At 30.0% G+C, this 21,755-nt stretch overlaps 3 protein-coding genes across 7 annotated transcripts; 2 read left to right on the forward strand and 1 right to left on the reverse strand.

The window, feature by feature from the left end:
• The first annotated feature begins 213 nt into the window (after positions 1–213).
• On the forward strand, positions 214–1,094 carry LOC106786314 (echinoderm microtubule-associated protein-like CG42247). Its single transcript, XM_014747544.1, has 3 exons — positions 214–504; positions 664–905; positions 1,049–1,094. The coding sequence occupies exons 1-3, from the start codon at positions 214–216 to the stop codon at positions 1,092–1,094; spliced, it is 579 nt and encodes a 192-aa protein (XP_014603030.1).
• Positions 1,077–12,801, forward strand: LOC106786405 (echinoderm microtubule-associated protein-like CG42247). Of its 2 annotated transcripts, XM_014747757.1 has the most exons (15): positions 1,077–1,147; positions 1,318–1,495; positions 6,880–7,119; positions 7,459–7,575; positions 8,547–8,778; positions 8,893–9,188; positions 9,296–9,460; positions 9,689–9,784; positions 10,014–10,151; positions 10,244–10,504; positions 10,602–10,859; positions 10,938–11,100; positions 11,191–11,373; positions 11,462–11,557; positions 12,167–12,801. In XM_014747757.1, the coding sequence occupies exons 1-15, from the start codon at positions 1,104–1,106 to the stop codon at positions 12,433–12,435; spliced, it is 2,736 nt and encodes a 911-aa protein (XP_014603243.1). In that variant the 5' UTR covers positions 1,077–1,103; the 3' UTR covers positions 12,436–12,801. The 2 variants fall into 2 exon arrangements, with proteins under 2 accessions (XP_014603243.1, XP_014603244.1); XM_014747758.1 differs by lacking the exons at positions 1,077–1,147; positions 1,318–1,495 and adding an exon at positions 5,702–6,540.
• Positions 12,802–14,809: 2,008 nt separating this feature from the next.
• Positions 14,810–21,516, reverse strand: LOC106786400 (probable RNA methyltransferase bin3). Of its 4 annotated transcripts, none has more exons than XM_014747744.1 (5): positions 21,298–21,516; positions 19,381–20,692; positions 19,063–19,281; positions 18,455–18,940; positions 14,810–16,125 (listed from the first exon to the last, which is right to left on the reverse strand). In XM_014747744.1, exons 2-5 carry the CDS (start codon positions 20,686–20,688, stop codon positions 16,111–16,113), a joined length of 2,028 nt encoding a protein of 675 aa, XP_014603230.1. In that variant the 5' UTR covers positions 20,689–20,692; positions 21,298–21,516; the 3' UTR covers positions 14,810–16,110. The 4 variants fall into 4 exon arrangements, with proteins under 4 accessions (XP_014603230.1, XP_014603227.1, XP_014603226.1 ...); XM_014747741.1 differs by having other exon boundaries at positions 14,811–16,125; positions 17,882–18,940; XM_014747742.1 differs by lacking the exon at positions 14,810–16,125 and adding an exon at positions 17,983–18,095 and having other exon boundaries at positions 18,161–18,940.
• Between the last annotated feature and the right edge of the window lie 239 nt (positions 21,517–21,755).

Genomic DNA, 21,755 nt, shown 5'->3' on the forward strand with positions numbered 1-21,755 from the left:
ATAACAATATCCAGAAAGCAAAAGAACACTCAAGTTTAAACTTCAGTTCAAGAACCTAATAATATTTTCACAAATATTGCATACGTATATATGTTCATGTATACATATATATATATAATACAAAATTTAGTAATAATTTCGAAAGAAAACCAACAAATCGTGTAAGAAGAAAAGTTGAAAAGTTTTTCTATTAAATTTAATGAGAAAAACGGGATGAGAAAGGAGGAACAACAGGACACAACGGACTTGGATGAATCAGTAGTGATATCAGTAGCGGCACCTGCTGGTGCGAATCGTACACCGACAACGACAACGTCTACAACAACTACGACTACGACGACGACGACGATGACGACGAAGACGATGTCGTCGTCGAAGATGCCAGATGGAGGCGCTTGCAGCGACGAAGACGAAGTCGAAGAAGGTGGCGGAGGTGGCGTAGGTGGAGGAGGTGGTGGTAGCAAAATGGAAAATGAGAATCAAGTGGTAGAAATAGAGGGGATGGTGAACGAGGAAGAAGAGGATGAAGAGGAAGAGGTGGAGGAAGAGGAAGAGGAGGAGGATGAGGAGAGTGAAAGGGGTGACGAGGAGGAAGAGGAAAGAGAAAAGCAGCAGCAACAGCAGAAGAACGGTAACGGGAAGGGTGGAGATTTCGCGGCGCAGAAGACCGCTGGCGTTGGTGGTCTTTCGTTAGGCGAAAGTGGGGGTGGAGGCGGCATGGGTGGCTTCTGGAGGCAAAGCAGACCCTCCAGTCCCCGCATGCCGCCTCCAGAGCAGCGGGAGCAGAGGCCAAAGAGCCGACACGATCCGGCTTTAGCAAGATATAACAATCTTGGTTATTGGAGAGCCAGGCGTGTTACTTTTTACAAAAATGGCGATCCTTATTTCCCTGGGGTTGAATTCAGGTATGTGACTTTTTCATTTTATTCATTTTTTCTTTTCTTATCCTTTATTTAATCTAATTATCTATCTTCCTCTCTCTCTCTCCCTCTCTCTCCCTTTTACTTATCTATGCGTGATTTTTTTTCTACTATTTATTTACGAAAAGATTCTACTATGAGCCGCAGGTGGCGCATCCACCTTTGCGACCTTGAATCACATCTATGAATGAACCCTTCTGCCTGACATTTCAAGGATACAAACATGTGTCTGTAAACTTGATCATATTCTACTCTATTAATTGGTCCATTATTGACTTTCACTATCTTGTCTAATCCATTAACATTACTTTTTAATTTTACCCTCTGTTCAATATTAAACGATTTAAGAGATGTCACTTATGCAATAATTAATCATATTAATGGTGTTATTATGCAGATTCAAACCAAGGCGAGATATCGGTTCTCTGGAAGCCCTATTGGATAGATTATCTCTCCGTTTGGATTTACCAAGGGGTGCACGGTATATATTCTCGATGGACGGCGATCGGAAAATTAATTTGGATGAATTAGAAGATGGCGCCTCTTATGTTGTCTCCAGTTACAAAACGTTCAAGGTCAGTAAAGTTTCAAAAAAAAAAGGAAATACTTGTTTTACAATTCTACGCAGTAAGTTAACTAATTGTTTTGGGTGTGGTCCTTTGATTTGTGATCACACCCCCAATCCTCTAATAAGACTTCTATTAAAAAATAAAAATTTTTAAATCGTCGCTCGCACATTTTCGTGCATAATAAAATACATGAAAAAAAGAAGACCTGATGACCTGTTTCTTTCTTCATTTTCACTTGTAAAAATGAATCGTTATCGTAATACTTAAACGCGATATAGAAAGAGAGAAAGATTCCGGATACGCAAGATCGCGTGTATACAGATCATATCAGATCTAGTTCTAATTCAGACAATGACCTCGAGAAAAGGAACGGTATCGTTATTTGGGCGATAAAAAATGAGCCCATACGTAGCTTAAGGACTCGATTAAAAGATGAAAATGAAATATTCATAGTTATTAAAACTAAATCGGATACGTAATGCTTGAATATTCATAAGCCATGTTATATGACTATGATGTTTGCGTAATCGTTGCTTATAACACGTAATCATAATATCTACTTAACACTTTTTATACATATACATACATACAAATATATATCTATATAAGTATATACATTTATATAGAGTTTAACAATCAATTTGCAGATTTAATAAGATGAATAAGAGTAAGATAAAAAAGATAATTTATTCTTTACCTATATATATTTAAATTTAATCGAATTAGGGCAAGTTATAATTCAAGGTTTTTTTTTAATCTCACTTGTCTATCTATCCGTCAATAACTATTAGATAGCATTCGTTATGTTTACATGGGTGTGAAAGGAGATGATTTAGTCAAGAATAGGTAGAGTATCTATCCTATATCCTAGTCTTTTTAAGGTGTGACTAGGACACGCTCGATTGTATATCGTAGATCGTTACTGTTTCTCACAATCCACAGTCAAAACGTATATGATCCAACAGTTCAATCGACATAAATGTAGGAGTTTCTTTCTCATTCTATCTCTCTCTCTCTCTCTCTCTCTCTCTCGCTTTCATTCGTGTGTAGTATACGTGTTTATATCAGTCAGGTCAAACCTTAATCCGTTTAAGTAGCCCACAAAAAGAGAACTTTTAGCAAGCATTGTTCAGCACTTTTCAACGTGGACTTTGCATGCCGATTGCATTCGATCGAAAAACAGTCGATGAGATTAGACGTTAAAAGATCCATAATTCTAGATGTGTTGGAATTGTCGGGGGTGAGAAAAGCTTTACCTTTTTTTTTTTTTACAACCTTGTGACCTATTTATTTACTTACTCATAAAACTGCCACACCGAGATTTCCATAATGTATCCTTAACCAAGTTTCTTCATCTGAATGGAACCAATAATCGCGTAACAGTATAGGTATATGCAATTAGGGTGAAATAGTAAAAATTAGGTTAATCGTCTAACCGTGTAGGTAGGTAGATAGATGTTTCATGATTTGAGAAAATATCAATCTAACAATAAGTAGATCGACAATACCAATCTAAGTAGATATATCTCAAATTAGATAGGCATTATTTCGGAAGAAAGGTGATCATTAAGAACATTCAATTTCCGCTGAATCAGAATCGACCCTATCCCCCTAAAAATTTAAGGTGTGTTTTAATTAATTATCTTTATGAAAATGAACATTTAAACAAGAACTTGAACAAAAATATTATCGACGTATTATTATAAAAATACTTTCCTAAGTTCTAGGTTGATTAAATATTACTATTCTATGATAGAAATTAAAATATATAATAATATTGCAAAGTATAATGAAAGTATTTTATAGTATGTATTTAACATTCACCTCAATATATATCTAATAATTACTTGTTAAATGCACGTGGTAAAATGAGAAACTCGTAGTTACACGTAAGAAAGTAAATCTGTGTCGTATAGGTGGGGTGGGGTGGGAGGGTGTATTAGGAAGTTATACACTTACATCAGTAGTATGCTGAGATCGAAAGGTGGGTTGTAATCCCCTACCGGAAGGAGAAAGTGTACATGATTGGCTAAGAGTTGACGAGCATGCGCAGCAAGTTTCTTTTTCTGTTCCACCCTTTTTCTTTTCAATCCTTCTTTCGTACTGTTGTATTCACTGGGGTAATATCCTAGGATAAACGTCATCGTGCCGTTTTTTTTTTTATCCTTTGATAGAAACTTTATACTTAAAACTGATCATTAATATTTTATTAGTATCATTGAAAATTTATCAGTAAAGATCTGTAAATCAAAACATATATAAAATAAATAAAAAAATGCAAAAATTTTAATTATTTTTAAAAACAAAAGTTACACTTATAATTAATATTTAATTAAAATTCAATTTTTATTTGATTCAATATATTAATCACTGTAGATCTATATAGACCCAAAAATAATCAAGTAATAAAATAACCAAATAATAAAATAATTTCCAATTATTTATAAAAAAAAAAAGTTTTACCTTCATAATGAAATATTAAATTGGAACGATCGTTATAGATTTATAAATCCTAATAAATTGATCAATAAAATAAATCACAATTATATTTACAGGTATATGCAATACTTTTAACCCATTTTTGGAAAACAACATTATGATTGTTATTATGATTAATGGTTAGTAATAGTAATTAAACATTTTACTCTTTTTTTTCTTTGAAGAAAAGGAACTCCCAAGAAGTAGGCAACTCAGGTTCTTGAGTAGGGTAGGAGAGGACGGTATCTCATTGACCGTTGGTCAACGCAAGGGATCAATACGTAGGAGGCACTTTGCCTGTTACTGTACTACGATCAGATTTAACAGTTCTTCCATTGTTTTAATATCTATCGATTTAGTTTCAATTTCTCTATGTCGTCACATGCTTTGTAATAATTTCTTTTAACACATATATATATATATATATATACATATGATATAAGTATATAATTATGTTTTAGAAATTTCACGAATATTTTTTATAGAATTATACAATATACAAAGTGGACTAGAAATGTTTAGGTAATTTTAAAAATTTCTTATCCTTTATGCAAATTATTTAGGTTAATTTTTGTTGTTCATATTGAAAAATTACAAATTCAACTCGTAAAACTGTGTAAGTCTAATTATAAATTTAAGAAGTCTCTTAGAAAATAGTAATTAAAATAAAATAAAAATTACCTAAGTACTTGTAATCCACTGTCTACTCGATCGTAGATTCAACATTGGCTTTAAATCGTTACATATCAGGCATTGATGTCTCCGGAAAATGATTACTTGTCATACTATCTTTTTTCCGATAATGTCGCCATGATCAACATATATTAACACAATTTTTTTAAATATAATATTCAACTTCAATTATTTTACATATTTTACATAAAAATAAATTGCAGCAATTTTAAAATAATTTATTCATACGATAATATTCTCGTAAAATTACTCGTTCAATGTTTTTTTTCTTGTACATACTTACCCAGATATATTTCCGTTTTCCACCCAATTTCCTGAAACATAAATCTCTATGGAAGAGTTTCTTGTTAGAACATTATTACATGTCCATTCAATTCTATCGCGCATGCGTCATTATGCGACAAAATATAGCATGACCGTTTTATTGTAATTATGTGTGTAACAACACACACACACACATATACATTTCAAAATTAAGAACTGCGGCACATGCTGTTAATTTACAATTTATTCACAGGTTAATGTTTGATCAAATATTTTCTACTGCTTGTTACCAAAATCGTTGCACAAAAATTGATGACAAATAAGTCTTTAAACAAACAAAAAATATTGACATAAATTAAAATAAACCTAATATGGTTCACAAAAAAGGTAAAATAAAATTCTAAGAAAATATCGATCGAACATAAAAAAAAAATGAATTTGTCATAAATTCATATCAAATATATATCTAAATATATATTTATACAGGTAATTAATTATACTATCTATAAATTATATCTAATCTCTTAATCGATAAAAAAAAAAAAAACGAAAAATGTTAGCAGATTATAAGAGAGATATGTATGTATGTATACATGTATATATGTATCAATATGTATATGTACTGCGTTAGCGATTAATAGATGGACTCGAGGACGAAAAATATTGATATTACAAATTTGCATGTATCGTTCTCGGTGGTATATCGAACCTAATTCCAGTTGAAGCCACACCCGGAGAGGGTGGCTACCTGGCTGGCCTTGAGCCACTGGCTCGGTATATAGAAATAAGGGGAAGGGAATGTTGCAGCTACTACGAGTTGGTTCTCCACCTTGATGAGGCCGTACACATCCCACTTCCAGTCGTTCATCGAACACAGTTACGGTTGCACCTCGTGACGAAAGATAGAAAGAGAGAAAACGAGGATTTACTTTTCTCTTAACTTAACTTTTCATCTAGATAAATTTTATATTCTCGTTAAAAAAATATTATTAAAACTGTTTCCGTTTGTTTTTTCTGTCTCTTTTTTTTGTTTATAAATAATACATAATTAAATTAAAATTAAATTTCATTTGGTATTTTCTTTCTTTTCCCTTTGTTTTTTTATTTCAAAATTTTTATTTTTAAATTTAAGACACGATTTTGTTTTTGTAATGTTTTTTCATTGAAATTTTTCATGATTACGATAAAAATCAGAAAGTATCATGCACGTTATGAGAATAACAACGAGATAGAGAGAACGAGAAATAAATATTAAGAATAAATTAAATAAAATGGAGTCAAGTGATCGCGATCGTGATAGAAATATTGTATAAGTAGTGTAGAGTGATTGAATCTAGACCAAAAAAAAAAAAAAAGAAAAGAAAAAAAATTCAGTGTAATTACATTTCGAAGAAATAATTCGTTGTGATTTGACGATCATCATTGAGTCGGAAAGTTCGTCATTACGTTCCGATCTGGAGCCGGATTACGATCCCGACGACGAGGACGCGAACGATTCCTACAGCGATTCCGTTCGCGAATATCCTCTTGATTACTTCTGGACAAGTACCACCAGTTTTGTCGTGTTGATGAGTAATTCTTTCGAAGTTATTTCGCTGCCGGCCGATATGCTGCAGGTGCTCATGATTCACACAATTTATTTAATTGTTCAAAATATTTTAAAAGCAAATTAAAATGATTGAATCAATTGTATTATTTAAATTAATCTATATATATACATATACAGATATTTTGTGAGTGTAAAAATATTAATATTATTATATTATTTGGATCCCATAGATATACTTAGGTTCATGTATTAAAGAAAATTTAAATTAATTGATCCGAACAAAAAAACTAGATATGTATATTTTTCAAAAATACATAACGAGATATACTACGTCAATGAAAATATAGATTAATAATTTTTTGTATTAATAAACATAATAATAGAATAATGTCGAATGATTTTAAAGCCGGCGAGCTATGGAAAGAAAAGTAATAATTGGTACACGGCACCAACTAGTGGAGGTAGCAGAGGTGGAGTTAGTGGTAGCGGTGCAGGAGGAACTGGAGGTTGGCAAAGTAGACCAGGAGCAGTAGCTAGCCTAAGTAGAAAAGCTTCGATCACTGAAGAAGCACCACCACCAGGAGGTGGTAAGCCTTCTTCAGGTCGTGTCATCCGAATTGTAAATAACCATGATCATACTGTTCAGGTGAGAGAAAGTCTTATCAATCTAATGTGATGAATATATTCATAAGAAATATATATGAATACATACAGTGTGTTCCATAACATGTGGGATTCAGTTTATCAAGGAACAGAAAACACTAAAACGATAAAAAAAAAGGTTTATATAGAAACGTGCCACATTTGACTTCGTTGTTGAATTAAACTTGTTTTTTTTTTTTTTTTTTTTTAATGAAAAATATTAATCTTAACAATCGATCAGAATTTTATACAAAGTTTTTTTATTATTTTAGTGTTCCATATCCTATGAAATATCCTATATTTATATAGATATAGACGTGTATAAATATGTATGTGTTTTTAGTGTCGTGTTCTACTAAACCTTCGGACGTCTCAACCGTTCGAAGAAGTATTAGAAGATCTTGGTCAAGTTTTAAAAATGAATGGAGCTAAAAGGATGTTCACTGTTTCGGGTCAAGAGGTATAATAAATATTTTTATTCATTTTTGATAAGAATCAAATGTGATTTAAAATGAGAAGACATTTTGACGTATATATTTAGATATATCTAATCTATTTAGATTATTATCATTTCTTGATGATCGATATATTCAAGTTAGACAAAAAGGTAGATGAGACAAGAAAGTTTATCGACGAGTTATGCAAATGAAAGACACACATTGGCTCTCGACATCGTACTTATAAAATCAGCTTGAATAATGTTTCTACACATAAATATGCATGTTCTATGTGAGGTCCTGGATAGGTACATCGGAATGAAGTAAATATCGGACGATATATTATCAGGGTCGCCTTCTTGAAATCCTATCATTTGAATTGAACCGAATCTTCACACACTGCAAATAATACTATTTAAACAACAAATTTTATTTTATTCTCGAACATTTTCTGCAAGTTACTATATAATATATTATTATATATAATATATGAATTAAATATATTTTTTTTTATATATATTTTAATTTACATAATTATATGCATCTTATTGTTAGAAATAAACACTTACAACAAAGTTGTTAATACAGATACGATAAGGTTTGAATATCATAATTATACTGAAACCCAGTGAAATGTTAGAGGTTTAGTTTTACTTTCTATTTAGTTTAAGTCATGAATATATAACACGGTTATGAGTTAAAAAGTTGATCAAGAAGTTGGATTAGATATGCTATGGAAAAAGGTCAGAGATTCATCTTTCCAGGTCACGATCATATATGAATTTCAAATTGGCCAATTTTCTTCTACGAGAACAATCATTAGTTCGGTCTATACTCGATTGTATTACATATTGTTAAAACTATATATTTTGGAATAGTGTATAAAGCACAGAACAATTAATATATATTAATCATTAAACATCTCCCAGAGACAAAAGCAAAATTAATCTCTTACTTATTTATTTGAACATGTTTTTTAAAAAAAAAAAAACAGGTAAGAAGCTTCTCGCAATTGAGAAACGAATTCGCCGATATAGATACATTTTATTTGGGTACTGGCTCTAGTATGGGTATATCTGGTGCTATAACAGCCTCTCCAACTAGAAGATCAAGATCACGTGGACCACCTACTGTTGTGGAAGATCTTGGACGTCAAAGACGTGCTCGAAGTAAAAGTAGACCTCGAGCACTCTATGCTCCAGATTCTGAAGTTGTTCGAATTAATGGTATATATACATGAACAATTTTCAAGAAATTTTATTATTACCATTATAAAAAAAATGTTTCTGTATAATTTAATATTATGTATTATAACTCTCAATAAATATATATTTTTCCAGATTATAGTGTCGTAGAAGTTTTAAGAGATGAACCTGCCAGAGTAACAATTAGAGGTTTAAGAAGATCATTTTATCCTCCAACACGTTTGCCACCAGTTGATAACTCTCCACCAGATAAAAAATTGCAATTGGAATGGGTCTATGGTTACCGTGGTACTGACACCCGTAGAAATTTATGGGTTTTACCAAGCGGAGAATTATTATATTATGTTGCTGCGGTTGCAGTTCTTTTTGATAGAGAAGAAAATGCACAAAGACATTACATTGGTCATACAGAGGATATTACTTGCATGGAAGTACGTTTATCATAGGGACAAGAAGATTTGTTTTTTTCAGTTCAATCTTAATCGATACATAATTAATATATACTTAGTTTGATTATACATGTAATCATATTTTACAGATACATCCTAGCAGGGAACTCGTAGCATCTGGTCAAAGAGCTGGCAGACATCGAAAAGCTCAACCTCATGTTCGTATTTGGTCAACTGAAACTCTTCTAACTCTTTACGTTTTCGGAATGACCGAATTTCAAATAGGAGTATCAGCATTAGCCTTTTCGCAATTGGTATAAATATATATATGTATTGCAGAGAAGAAGTATTCGCAGTGTAATGGTATTTATGATAAGAGAAAACTACTAATACTAAAGCATGAGCATTTGATAATACAGCCAATACAAAAAAAAAACAGTATCATTACATTGCGAATAATTATTGACTCTCACCTTTGTATATCTATAGAAAATTTATAGATAGAAAAAAATACTATATTGCATTAAATATCTGTTTTATAGAATGGTGGCAGCTATGTGCTAGCTGTTGATGCAGGAAGAGAAGCCATTCTCTCGGTATGGCAATGGCAATGGGGTCACTTATTAGGTAAAGTTGCGGTAAGTAAGTCTCATCAAACAAACCAAAATAATATCCATCCTCAATATTAAAATTTTAGTCTCGTAATTTTATTAATACTTCGTAGTACTTATACGTAATATTTTTATTCTTATTATTACAGTAACTATAGACAAATATTCTTTTTATTATAACAATATAACTGTAATTATTATTTTTTGTTTTTTGTTATTATTATTATTACTATAAAATATTATTTATTTTTAATAGACCATGCAAGAAGATTTAACAGGTGCAGCGTTTCATCCATTGGATGATAATTTATTGATAACGCATGGACGTGGACATTTAACATTTTGGAATCGACGAAAAGACGGTTTCTTTGAACGGACTGACATAATTAAACCTGTAAGACAATAGTCAAAAACTCTTTATTAAACAAGTCTTCCAAATTCCTCTCAAAAATATTTAAAACTGAAAATTCACTGATATTTTTTAAGCCATCGCGTACACACGTGACGAGTATTCAATTCGAACAAGACGGTGACGTTATTACTGCTGATAGCGATGGATTTATTACGGTATATTCGGTCGATGCAGATGGTGCTTACTTTGTTAGAATGGAATTCGAAGCTCATAACAAAGGTATTAGTTCTTTGGTAATGTTGTCCGAAGGTACACTACTATCCGGTGGTGAAAAAGATCGCAAAATTGCGGCTTGGGATTCTCTACAAAATTATAAACGCATTACCGATACGAAAGTAAGCTTAATACTAAAGTTAATAAATTATTAAACGCGAATAACACTTATTTCTAATAAATATATAACTGTTTATATTCTGTTATCTGTGAATGAAGTTACCGGAATCTGCCGGAGGAGTTCGTAGTATTTATCCTCAACGTCCAGGAAGAAACGATGGCAATATTTACGTTGGAACGACAAGAAATATAATATTAGAGGGATCCTTGCAAAGAAGATTCAATCAAGTGGTTTTTGGACATGGTAGACAATTGTGGGGCCTTGCAGTGCATCCGGATGATGAAGTTTTTGCCACGGCAGGTCATGATAAAAATATTGCACTTTGGCGAAGACATAAATTATTATGGACAACTCAAGTAATATTCTTATTACAGTTACCATTAACAGATGTTTACTATTAAAATTGTCTCTTCAAAATATATCCATATTTTCAGGTTGGTTTTGAATGCATTTGCATAGCATTTCATCCATTTGGTGTAGCCTTGGCTGCTGGTTCATCTGATGGACATTTACTTGTATTAGCAGCTGATACTGGTGCTGCTGTAGCAACTCTAAGAGTTTGTGGGTCACCTTTATCATGTATTGGATATAATCCAAGTATGAAACGTTTTCTTTTATTGAATTATGTTCACGCTAAGATAAGTTGTTTATTTTTCTTAACGGTTGATAATTATTATTCTGCAAAAGCCGCTGAAATCGTTGCGATGGGCTCACAAAATGGTAGCGTATATCTCTTCCGAGTATCAAGAGATGGTTTTTCTTATAAAAAAAGTAATAAAATACGTGGAACACAACCTTTGGTTCAACTCGACTGGAGTTCTGATAACAGATTTTTACAAACGGTGACGCAGGACTATGATCTTGTTTTTTGTAAGTTATTTCTTCAATTTAAAAATATTAGTATACATTCTTCGATTATTTATAATGTGTATGTTTGCGTATATATGTTTCTATATAGGGGATGTAAAAGCACTTTCATCTGAAAAAAGCCCATTAGTTATGAAAGATGTTAAATGGCATACATACAATTGTACAGTAGGATACATGGTCTCAGGTAATTATTTGTAACATATAATCTTAATTATTTCTCTTTCCTTATATACAAAATTATACAAAATGGACTAATTATTTTGTAGGTAGTTTTATAAAAAATCAATTACTCTTATAGTCCTCTTGATATTCTTAAAGTACGTTTTCTATATAGAACGACTTTATAAACTAGAACAATCCTCATATTGCACAAATTTTATTTCTCCAATTTGTATTACTTCGCTTAACACGATTTCGAAATAACGCGGAAAAAATTAATCGTGTTATAGAAGGATTGAATGTATAACCCGGCAATGCTAGCAATACCCCGGCATTGTCCGCAATGCAAAGCGTCTTTTATAGCACACCAGCATTGTGTGGGAGCGGGATGTGGGTTGTTTGTGAGGAGGGGCGTATGTTTGTGTGTGCCTGTTACCCGATAATGGATTCTTGTCAATATTGCCTAAGTAGCATTTGGTGTTCTATAGAATGCCTAAGTATTATGTTCAATGCTTCAGAAAAATCCGTACAAATTCTTCTGTTCCTGACTTTGTCAAAAGACGCTTTTGCATTGCGAATTCTTTGTGATTCTTTAAAATTGTTTAATTTGATTAAAAATTCTTTTTGCCGACAGGTATGTGGAATAATCGTTATTACCCATTGACAACGGTTTTAACCACAGCCTGTAGATCAGCGGCGCACGATATGCTTGTGAGCGGAGATGCCGAAGGTTACTTAAGACTTTTTAGATATCCATGCACCAGCGCAAAAGCAGAGTACGTTGAAGAAAAAGTCTACAGTTCGTTGGTAGCTTGTGCTAGATTTTTGTACAATGATCGAAATATTGTTACCGTTGGTGGAACCGATGCTGCCCTTATGCTTTGGGAATTAGTTGATGAATAATAAGGAAATACACAAAATATATATATATATATAAATAATTAGAGCATAATTACGCAACACGCATGCGTGATAATAAATGTCAGAGGACAGATAAATTCTAAATAATTGAAAGACAGAAGATTTTTTGCCTACTTTTTTAGATATTTCATCTTCTTTTTTTCATTTAAAAATCACTTTTGGTAAACTCGTACGTCCATTATTAGAATACCGAACTACTTAACACGTACTTACGAACCACTTGACTCAGTGTTCAATCTTTTTCTATATCCATCGTAAAACACACATATACACACACAAAAACACAGCAGAGGATAAACAAGAATTAACAATGAAACACAGTTAAATAATGTAATAATAATAATTAATACTTTTCCCGTGAACATTATTAAATTTGTGTATTCTTGTTATGGAGTGAATTTTTTCTCTTCATATAAAGAATATTAGGAAATAAAGGCATTACAAATATACATACATACTTACACACATACATATATATTTGTTATATTACATATTTACATATTATAGATATATACATATTACATGCGTATTCCCTACATATACATATACATAAATGTACCGTTTTAGCCAAATATTTGCGCGTTAAAAAGCGCATTAGCGCACAGAAGAAAAATCAGGGTGCTGGCGCCCAGATTTACTTTCTTCCTGTAGCCCCCATCACCCGAACAAACAAAATTTTCTTAGAAATATTTGACACGCGACAACGTTAGGTATAATATTATTAATAATATTAATAATGTGTGTGATAAAATAATAATAGAGAAACAAAATAATAATAATAATAATAATAAAATGTGCACGCACCACGCTCGTACGTACATTGCATAATGATGATGATGATGATGAAGATGATAATGATGATGATAATGTGTCGCCGCGCTCTTTGTACCCGGAAAAATTATTTCTAAAACATTTCTCTGTTATTCATTACTACAAAGGTAGAAAGAGAGTGAGAACAATGGAGTTTTATGAAGATTATATATTAGGAAAAAATTGTTGCTGGTCAACATGCGTTCTCCTTTTACCCGATTTTGAAACGCCCCCCCCCCTATCTCCTACAAATTTTCACGAAAATATAATAAAACACATATATAGTATATATATATATATGCGTATGTACATAATTTAACAACCAAAAATATAATAAATAAAAAACACGTCAATTTTTTCGCATACGTATATTATCATCGCTTGTAAGCATCGCTCGAAATCCTCACTGCCAAGGCATCGAATTTGAGATTTTATTAAGTTACGTATAAATTGAAAGTGCTTGTGCTATGAGCCACACACATAAAAAATAGTTTGAAAAAATATCACAATTAATACCAAAAATTAAAAAATAAAACTTTTATCTGTGTAAAATATCATGCACGATGTGAAATATCTATTTGAATTCTATCTAGAGATAAAGAAATTCTTAAATCTAAAGTGATCCATGAAAAAGAAAAAGAAAATTCGTTTAAAAAATTGTATCAATGTGTAAAGTATGCACGATGAGATTAAATATAATAACGAGGAGACTTTAAACTTTAAAATGGTCTATGTAGAGAAAATGAAATTTGTATTTTAACAAAATATTGTATCTGCGTATAAAATATTATACGTGTGACGAGATAAATAATGATGAAGAAATTCTAAACTTTAAAATTATTTATGAAAAGCAAAAAAAATTTGTATTTTAAGTAACGATTTGCAAAAAAAAAAATAGTTAAATTCGTGTAATAAGAATTAGAGAACTTCTTATTCGGCAAAATAATAATATTATAATAATTGTAATAATAATAATAAAATTTATGTGAAAGATTTAATAAACTTAATCAAATTTATTGGCTAGATATCACAGGATGATCATAATCATCTTGTTATTGTTAATAATAATAATTATTATTCATAATGATATTAAGAATAACAAGTGTCTAATTTATATTGTCGATAGAATCGATAAAAACAATAATTTAATAATATATATATCAAAGATTCTAACATTTCTAATGATAATTGATGACACTGATGGCGAAATCATGTATGTATGTATTCATGTACAAGATAAATATCAAATCTGTGTATGTAATTGTATTAAATTGAAACTTATCAATTTCGTATTTTTGGGCACTGCCCGTGTAAAAGAAAAGAAAAGAATTAAAAAATATAAATAAAGAAAAAGAATCGTGAACAATTAAAATTGATTCATAGAAAAATGTAAACAGAAATATGTATCCTAATATGTCACGAAATATATAAACTGTATATGTTGAATCTAACGTGTATATTATATCTAATTTCTGTTCATGTTCTTTTTTCTTTTCTTTTTATAAAAGTACAAAGTGTATGATCGTAAAAATAAGAACATAAGAAATAATTAAAAGCGACGTTTTTATTCCTTATCTTTTCTTATTCTTCATATATATTATGTATTTTCTTCTTTTTTGTTTTCTTGTGTGTATTTCTTAACAAACATTAGAGATTATACTATACTTAGTATATGTATATGTATACTGCACTAAAAATTAACATGTTTGTAAAAGTGCATAATTCGCGAAATTGATTTGTGCTAATTCTTCTCGTCGTGTTCTATTTTAAATAACACTATTCATACATAATGATTAAACTCATTATGTATTTGTATTTGTTTACATTTGAATCTATGTAATATATACACTCCACGCTTATATGTAAACTTGTCTCTTTATAATGATATTAAATATCATTAATTAAAGGACTTATGTTAAATTTTATTTATAGTAAATATTTCCATCGCAAGCTATATTATTTTCTCATAATGTGAGAATTTTATCGTTTCTAGGAAAATATTCCTTGAAACATATATTCTTCTTATAATTATTTCTTTTTTCATTCACTTAAAATACATTTAATATGTTTTACACAAAGTATTACAATCAACAAAAAAAGGAATATAAAGAAAATAGTGTAACAAGAAAAATTTTAGCATCTTATATATAATACATATACAGCTCATTGTCTCAGAGTATTGCTAATTAGACAGACTAGATAAGAAGCAGAAATAAATATCTACCTATGTGGTACAAGATATTTCAAATAACTTATATACCTATTCGCCGCGTTCCTATTTCTTTTATTTTCCTTTGTCGTTCATTCATACTCTTTTCTTAATTCTATTTTAAAACCAATTTGCAATAACGAATAATTTTATATATTATCAATTTTTTTCTAATATTCTTATATATATACCAAGATAGATTATGTATTTATATATATAACCAACATGATAGAAACAATGTTGCTACAAGAGCTTTCTTTCTCCTTTGACAATTTTATAAAATAGTAATTAATTGAAGAAATGCGTAAAAGACTTTTAATTAATTATTCTAATTGTAAATATAATAAATAAATAAGACACATGGGGAACAATAAGTTTGATCACACTGAAAAATTTTATCATTGTAAAGCCACTGCGAATCCAAGCTGATCCATGTTTTTTTTTAAATTCTAGAACAAAATTTGTCATGATTCTTCATCTTTTATATTCCGATTAATTGATTCTTCATATTGTCTTTCTCAAAATAGTAGAAGAATACAAATCTGAGATGAGAGTATCCTTAATTTTTGTATTCGTATATGGGATTATTATTTCCAAGTTGATCTCCAATTTGAGATATATCCAAGTTACAGTGTCTGCTACTTTGGTATTATCTAAAACAAATATGAGTAATACTAGGCAACAAATAATTTCCGCTAAGATATAATAATATTTGAATTATTTCATGAACATTTGTATATATATATAAAGACAATTTCTTCGATCTGCAAGTTTCAAAAAATGCGATTTTAAAAATAAATAATCCTCTTATATGAGCCTCATGTATTCTTTTTAATATATTATATAATTATTATAAATTTTAGAAAAAAAAGGAAATATATAATTTAATTAATTAATTAATTTTATTTACACATATATGTGTGTGTGTCCGTGTATTATATATATATATAAGTATTTATTATTATTTAGTTTTATCGGGTCTCTAATCAATTTCTAGATTAAGGTTTAGGAAGAAATTAGAATTATAGGTCAGAATTAATCACATGAGTACAATAATAAAAATCTATATCTTGAGATTATCTCTTATCTACATTTTTAAATTTTCCTACATTGAAAGACATGGTAAATTCCAAAATTAATAATCAGTCTTTCGCAAAGAGTCTAATTTCAATATACATGGATATCTGAATCGTGCCCTTGAGATGATAATGACAATGATGATGCTGTTCATGATGACAATGATGATGATGATAATGACGATGATGACGACGATAATATAACTAAATATTATTTTAAATATATTTCAGGCACGTACTTAGAATTTAATTATATACTTTTTCCTGTCATTATTATTGTTATTATTATTATTATTCTACAGACACAGCCAATAATATACACTTCATCACGAATAATACATACATACACGTATACGCGCGCGCGCACGTGTGTGTGTGTGATTTCATTATCAGATTTAAATTTGTATTAAACTAATCTCTTTTTTGATATAGTCCAAAAAAATGTTTTTTAACAAATATTTTATAATAATAAATAAATTATATATGTATATATAATTAACAATGTGTATATATATTATATATATATATATATACATTGTTTTATATTATTTTGTATANTATATATATATATACATTGTTTTATATTATTTTGTATAATTTTGTATTTAATTTTTTTATCTTTTGTTTCTTTATTTTTACACAAATATATAACACAAACAAAATAGAGAGAAAAATAGAGACATAGAGACAAAGAGAGACAGAAAAAATGAAAAGCAAAAAAGATATTAATTTTGATGACTATAATAAAAAGTGTATGGTTTGAGTTTCTTATGATCAAAATGTGTGTTGTTCGTACGTTTTAATTTACGATAATAAAATTATAAAATAAAAAGAGAGAAAAAATTAGTCTTCTTATACTAAAATATAGATTTGTTTTCTGTATAATCCAATAGTATATATTAATGTAAATAAAAATAATTTAAAGAAAAAAGTTTTAATTTGTATAAAGAAATTTTTCATTTAATAGCTTTAACAACTTAACATTTGACAACTTATTTCACGATTTAATAATGCGTGAATCGTCTAACGTACAACAACCAAAGAATGCTTCGTAGAACAATGATTAAACTTCAAAACTGTTAAAAAGTATTTCAGTTATCATTGGTTTATCTACAAAAAGTGGAAGAAAAGAAAATAAAAACAAAAAATAATCTAGGAAAGATAACTGACCAAGAGTGCATGAATAATTTACGAACTATTATTTGCCTGGAGAAAGATCACTCACTTTGTACATTAATTTAATCAACTAAAATTAATAATGATTCATATCTTCTTGTTCAACTAACATTCATACGATTATTTCTTGTGAACAAGTTTACGGACTTGCCCGTACCTGCTGATTATCATTTGCTGATTTATCATTAACACCTTTAGTTGTAACACCTCCTTTATCTTGATGAAAATCAGATTTACTCGATAATGATGTTTCTGAGGATCCCTCATTGTTCAATATATTGCTCAAGAGTTGAACACCATCCAAATCTTGGAATGACTTTTTGAAAGATTGTACGGACTGTCTGCATGCTTTATTAATTTTCTCTAAACTCCTAAAATTAATTTTCTCAATAGTATGCTTGTCTTTGATAATACTTTTACTTTGTATTGAATTAACCTGTTCTTTGCATGTCTTGTTTATATTTTCATCAGTTCTTGATGTCATTTTTAATTTCTTACTATCCTCATTGATTACTGTTTTATCATCGGCCAATCGTTTAATTCCAACTTTTTTATTGATCATCGGGTCATCTTTCTTATCTGAACATTCTACAACTTTTTGAATTTCTTTTACAGTAGGCTCAACATTAGATTTATTAAGGGATGATGATGTTTGGGATACAGATTCTTTTGTCTGTTTGTTATTAACATCTTGCATCTCAACGTCGATTTTATGATGTTCAATACTTACATCAACATAACACATTTTTGACACTTCCATAGATTGACTGCTGTCATTATTATGACCAGGTGTATCATAACACGGTGTAGCACTAGGCGCATAAACATTTTCTAATTGATCGTATTGATTTATTGACTCCCCACTTTGTTGACTAATTTCTGACATATTGCCTTCTTTATCTTTTGGAAAAAGCTCCCGTTCATATTGTCTGCGTTCTAAATCCTTTTGTTTTTGATCTCTCCTTTCATTTCGTACTTGAGTATTTTCAGAAGACTCGTTCGATACTGAAGTATTTACAGTTTCCAAATTCTCCGTGATTTCTATAATAGAGGCAACTTTGGTGAATAATTGAATAGGTCTTTGAAATCCTTTTGATGGGTGAGGGGGAATAGATACAACTTCGCATTTACTAAAGCCTACTTCGGGAGAAAGTAAATACTGTGTGAACTTGTTAGGAAAGAATTCGATGCTCTGATAATTTTTATATATTCGTTCCTGAAACAAACGAAAAAATTATTTTAATGAATAAAATTAAATACGAGTATATGAAAAAAAAAACCCTAAAAACATAAAAATAAAATGAAAATAAAATGAAAATAAAAATAAAAAATGCATACCGTGAGATTCTTTTTCCTACCATAACTAGCCCATCCTTGTGGTTCCAATACCAATACACCACCTGGACGTAATTGGGCATACATACGTTTGAAAGCTCGCTTTAATCCAGCGTCTCCATAATTTAAATGTATCCATTTAGTAATAGATAAGCACAAAATTGTATCAAACTGAGGTTGTTCCAAACATAAAAGGGCGTCATCTTCTAATACATAATTTCCCTGTAATAAAATGTTTAAATTATTATTACACACATATATATATATATATAATTACTTTTTTATATTTTATACTCTATTCAAATTAAAAATTAATATTACTTGTACAAAATTAACGTTATAAGGAAAGCCTCTATGATTTTTATTTTTAGTAAAACCAGGAATGTCAATGGGTCCATAATTAATTGGCATAGACATAGGAAAAAAGTTTGTATCTGAATCTCTTTGCCCTTCTCCATTGTCCTCATTGCTTGCAGGTGACTGAACGCAGTTCACATAATGTTTAACATTCTTGCGTGCAATTTTAATAAGCATTCTGTCAATATCGATACCTGTCACATTTCGTGCTAACAAATCTCTTGCAATTGATAAAGTTATATGTCCAATATTACAGCCTATGTCAAGAATGTCTTTTCCAAAAAATAAATGTTTACGTTGAGCAAATACAGTCAGTCTTGTATCCACAACATGATGTGGATTACGATATCCGTAATATTTATTGTAATTACCATACTGGTAACGGGCATCCTTTTCTTTAAAATTTGGTAACGATTGTTGTTTTTTCTTTTTATCTTGGCTAGGACGATGTTGTGGTCTAGGCTTCCATGCACCAGGTTGAGGAATAACGGGACTTACAATTTTATCTTTTACGTCCAGCTTCCTTAATCGTTTATCTTTAGAATCTTCCAGTCCTTTTAAACGTAATTTACCTTTATCCTTTTGTGGACTTTCCAATTTACAGTCTTTAACTTGACTTTCCGAAGGAGAATCAAAAACGATATCTTCTGACAATGACATAATTCTTTCTGAAGCACTACTACCATTCGATTCAACAGAATTTATAATCTCTGTATCTTTCATTTCCAATTCTTGTACTTCCTTCGTTTCATCTTTTCCAGAACCAGAAGATGCACGTTTTCGCTTTTTATTACGCCGTTTGGAGCCTTTTTTTGTCGGAGAAATAAGTTGTTTTTCATATTCCTCATTATCATTACAATTGTTTAAATTAAGAGGATCACAAATATTTGGTGGAATTAAAACTTCGATTACTTCTTTTTTGTGCTTCGGTGTTGGTAAGGGACTCGATTTTGGAGTAACTGCATTCATAGCTCTATTTACTTCTTCATCTTGCATACTATTTAAATTTAACGGATCACATATATTACCACCTAAGAGAAATTTAGTCGGTGGTATGATAACACCTTCTTTCTTCCTACGTTTATATGGTGGAAAAAATTTAGTATTATTGGTAAAACTTTGCAACCGCTTCCTTCCAAATTTAAAATGACGGCTATCTTCATGCTTGTGCTTCTTATGCGAAGAACTGAAGACCTTTCGAGACTTTTCATTATCTTTCTTGTTAATCTGGTTCACCTTCGTAGAACAATCTTCTTGAGTAGTAGTAGACATTGTTCTAACAAAAAACAAGAATGAATAGAAATTATCAATACAAAATATCACTTAAAAAGTGTTAGAAAAATAATCATCTAAATACTTCAAATACAAAACCATTATAAAAGATTTTTAAAAACTTGAAATTAACGCTCAAAATAGAATATAAAAAAGAATCATATCACTGATATTTTTAATACAAGTAAATAATTCTAAAAAATAGAAAAATGAAAGTTATTTATATATATACAACAAATCTAATATTCTGAATTATAGAAAATAAATATATATATATACATAAATTATTTTTATTGTATACACTATACAGACAAATTAATTGAATAAAATTAAATTGAAAAAACATTTCAATTCATTATTTTACAATAACAAAATATATACATATGTAAATATATATAAATCACTATTTTAACTTCAACGTATAATAATTTATAGGTTGAACTTGATAAATAAAAAACAAATTTCGTAGTATATACATAAAATTTATCGTTCCCGCGATTGCGCATGCGCACAAGAAATTTGTGCGCACTGTAAACGGAATGATCACTAATCCCGAAGTTTTCGTTCGGCATTTCGCCGCTTTATAATCGTATCAGGTTAATAACTTACCTTCCAATACTTCTTAATTATTATTAATTAATTCCGATCGCAATGTCTTCCAGAATCAAACATGAAAACGTTTAGCTGATCGATAATAGGTAAAAAGAAGAGAGGAAAGCACACCCGACTCACAACTTCTACTGCTCTGCGCCCATTGACGGTAGAAAATAGCTGCTTCGCTCGCTACGCTCAAACTCCATTTTCTATGCGAATAGCTGATGCAAAGCCGAAGTCACCTTCGGTTACCTTCGGCAACCGAGCCGAATTCAATCAAAAAAGAGCGACGCGTCACTAACAAAATAGTCATTCTATGATAGTTCAGAAACAACTTAATTTTATGTGAACTATTATTATTATTATTATTATTTATATAATATTAAATATATAATATATTTTATTGATAAAAAAGCAACACAGATATATATATATATATATACACGTATATATTATGTATACGTTTGTATTTT

The sequence above is a fragment of the Polistes canadensis genome, unplaced genomic scaffold (genome assembly GCF_001313835.1).
Source record: "Polistes canadensis isolate GaletaPanama2010 unplaced genomic scaffold, ASM131383v1 scaffold_72, whole genome shotgun sequence".
NCBI classification, from domain to species: Eukaryota; Metazoa; Arthropoda; class Insecta; order Hymenoptera; family Vespidae; genus Polistes; species Polistes canadensis.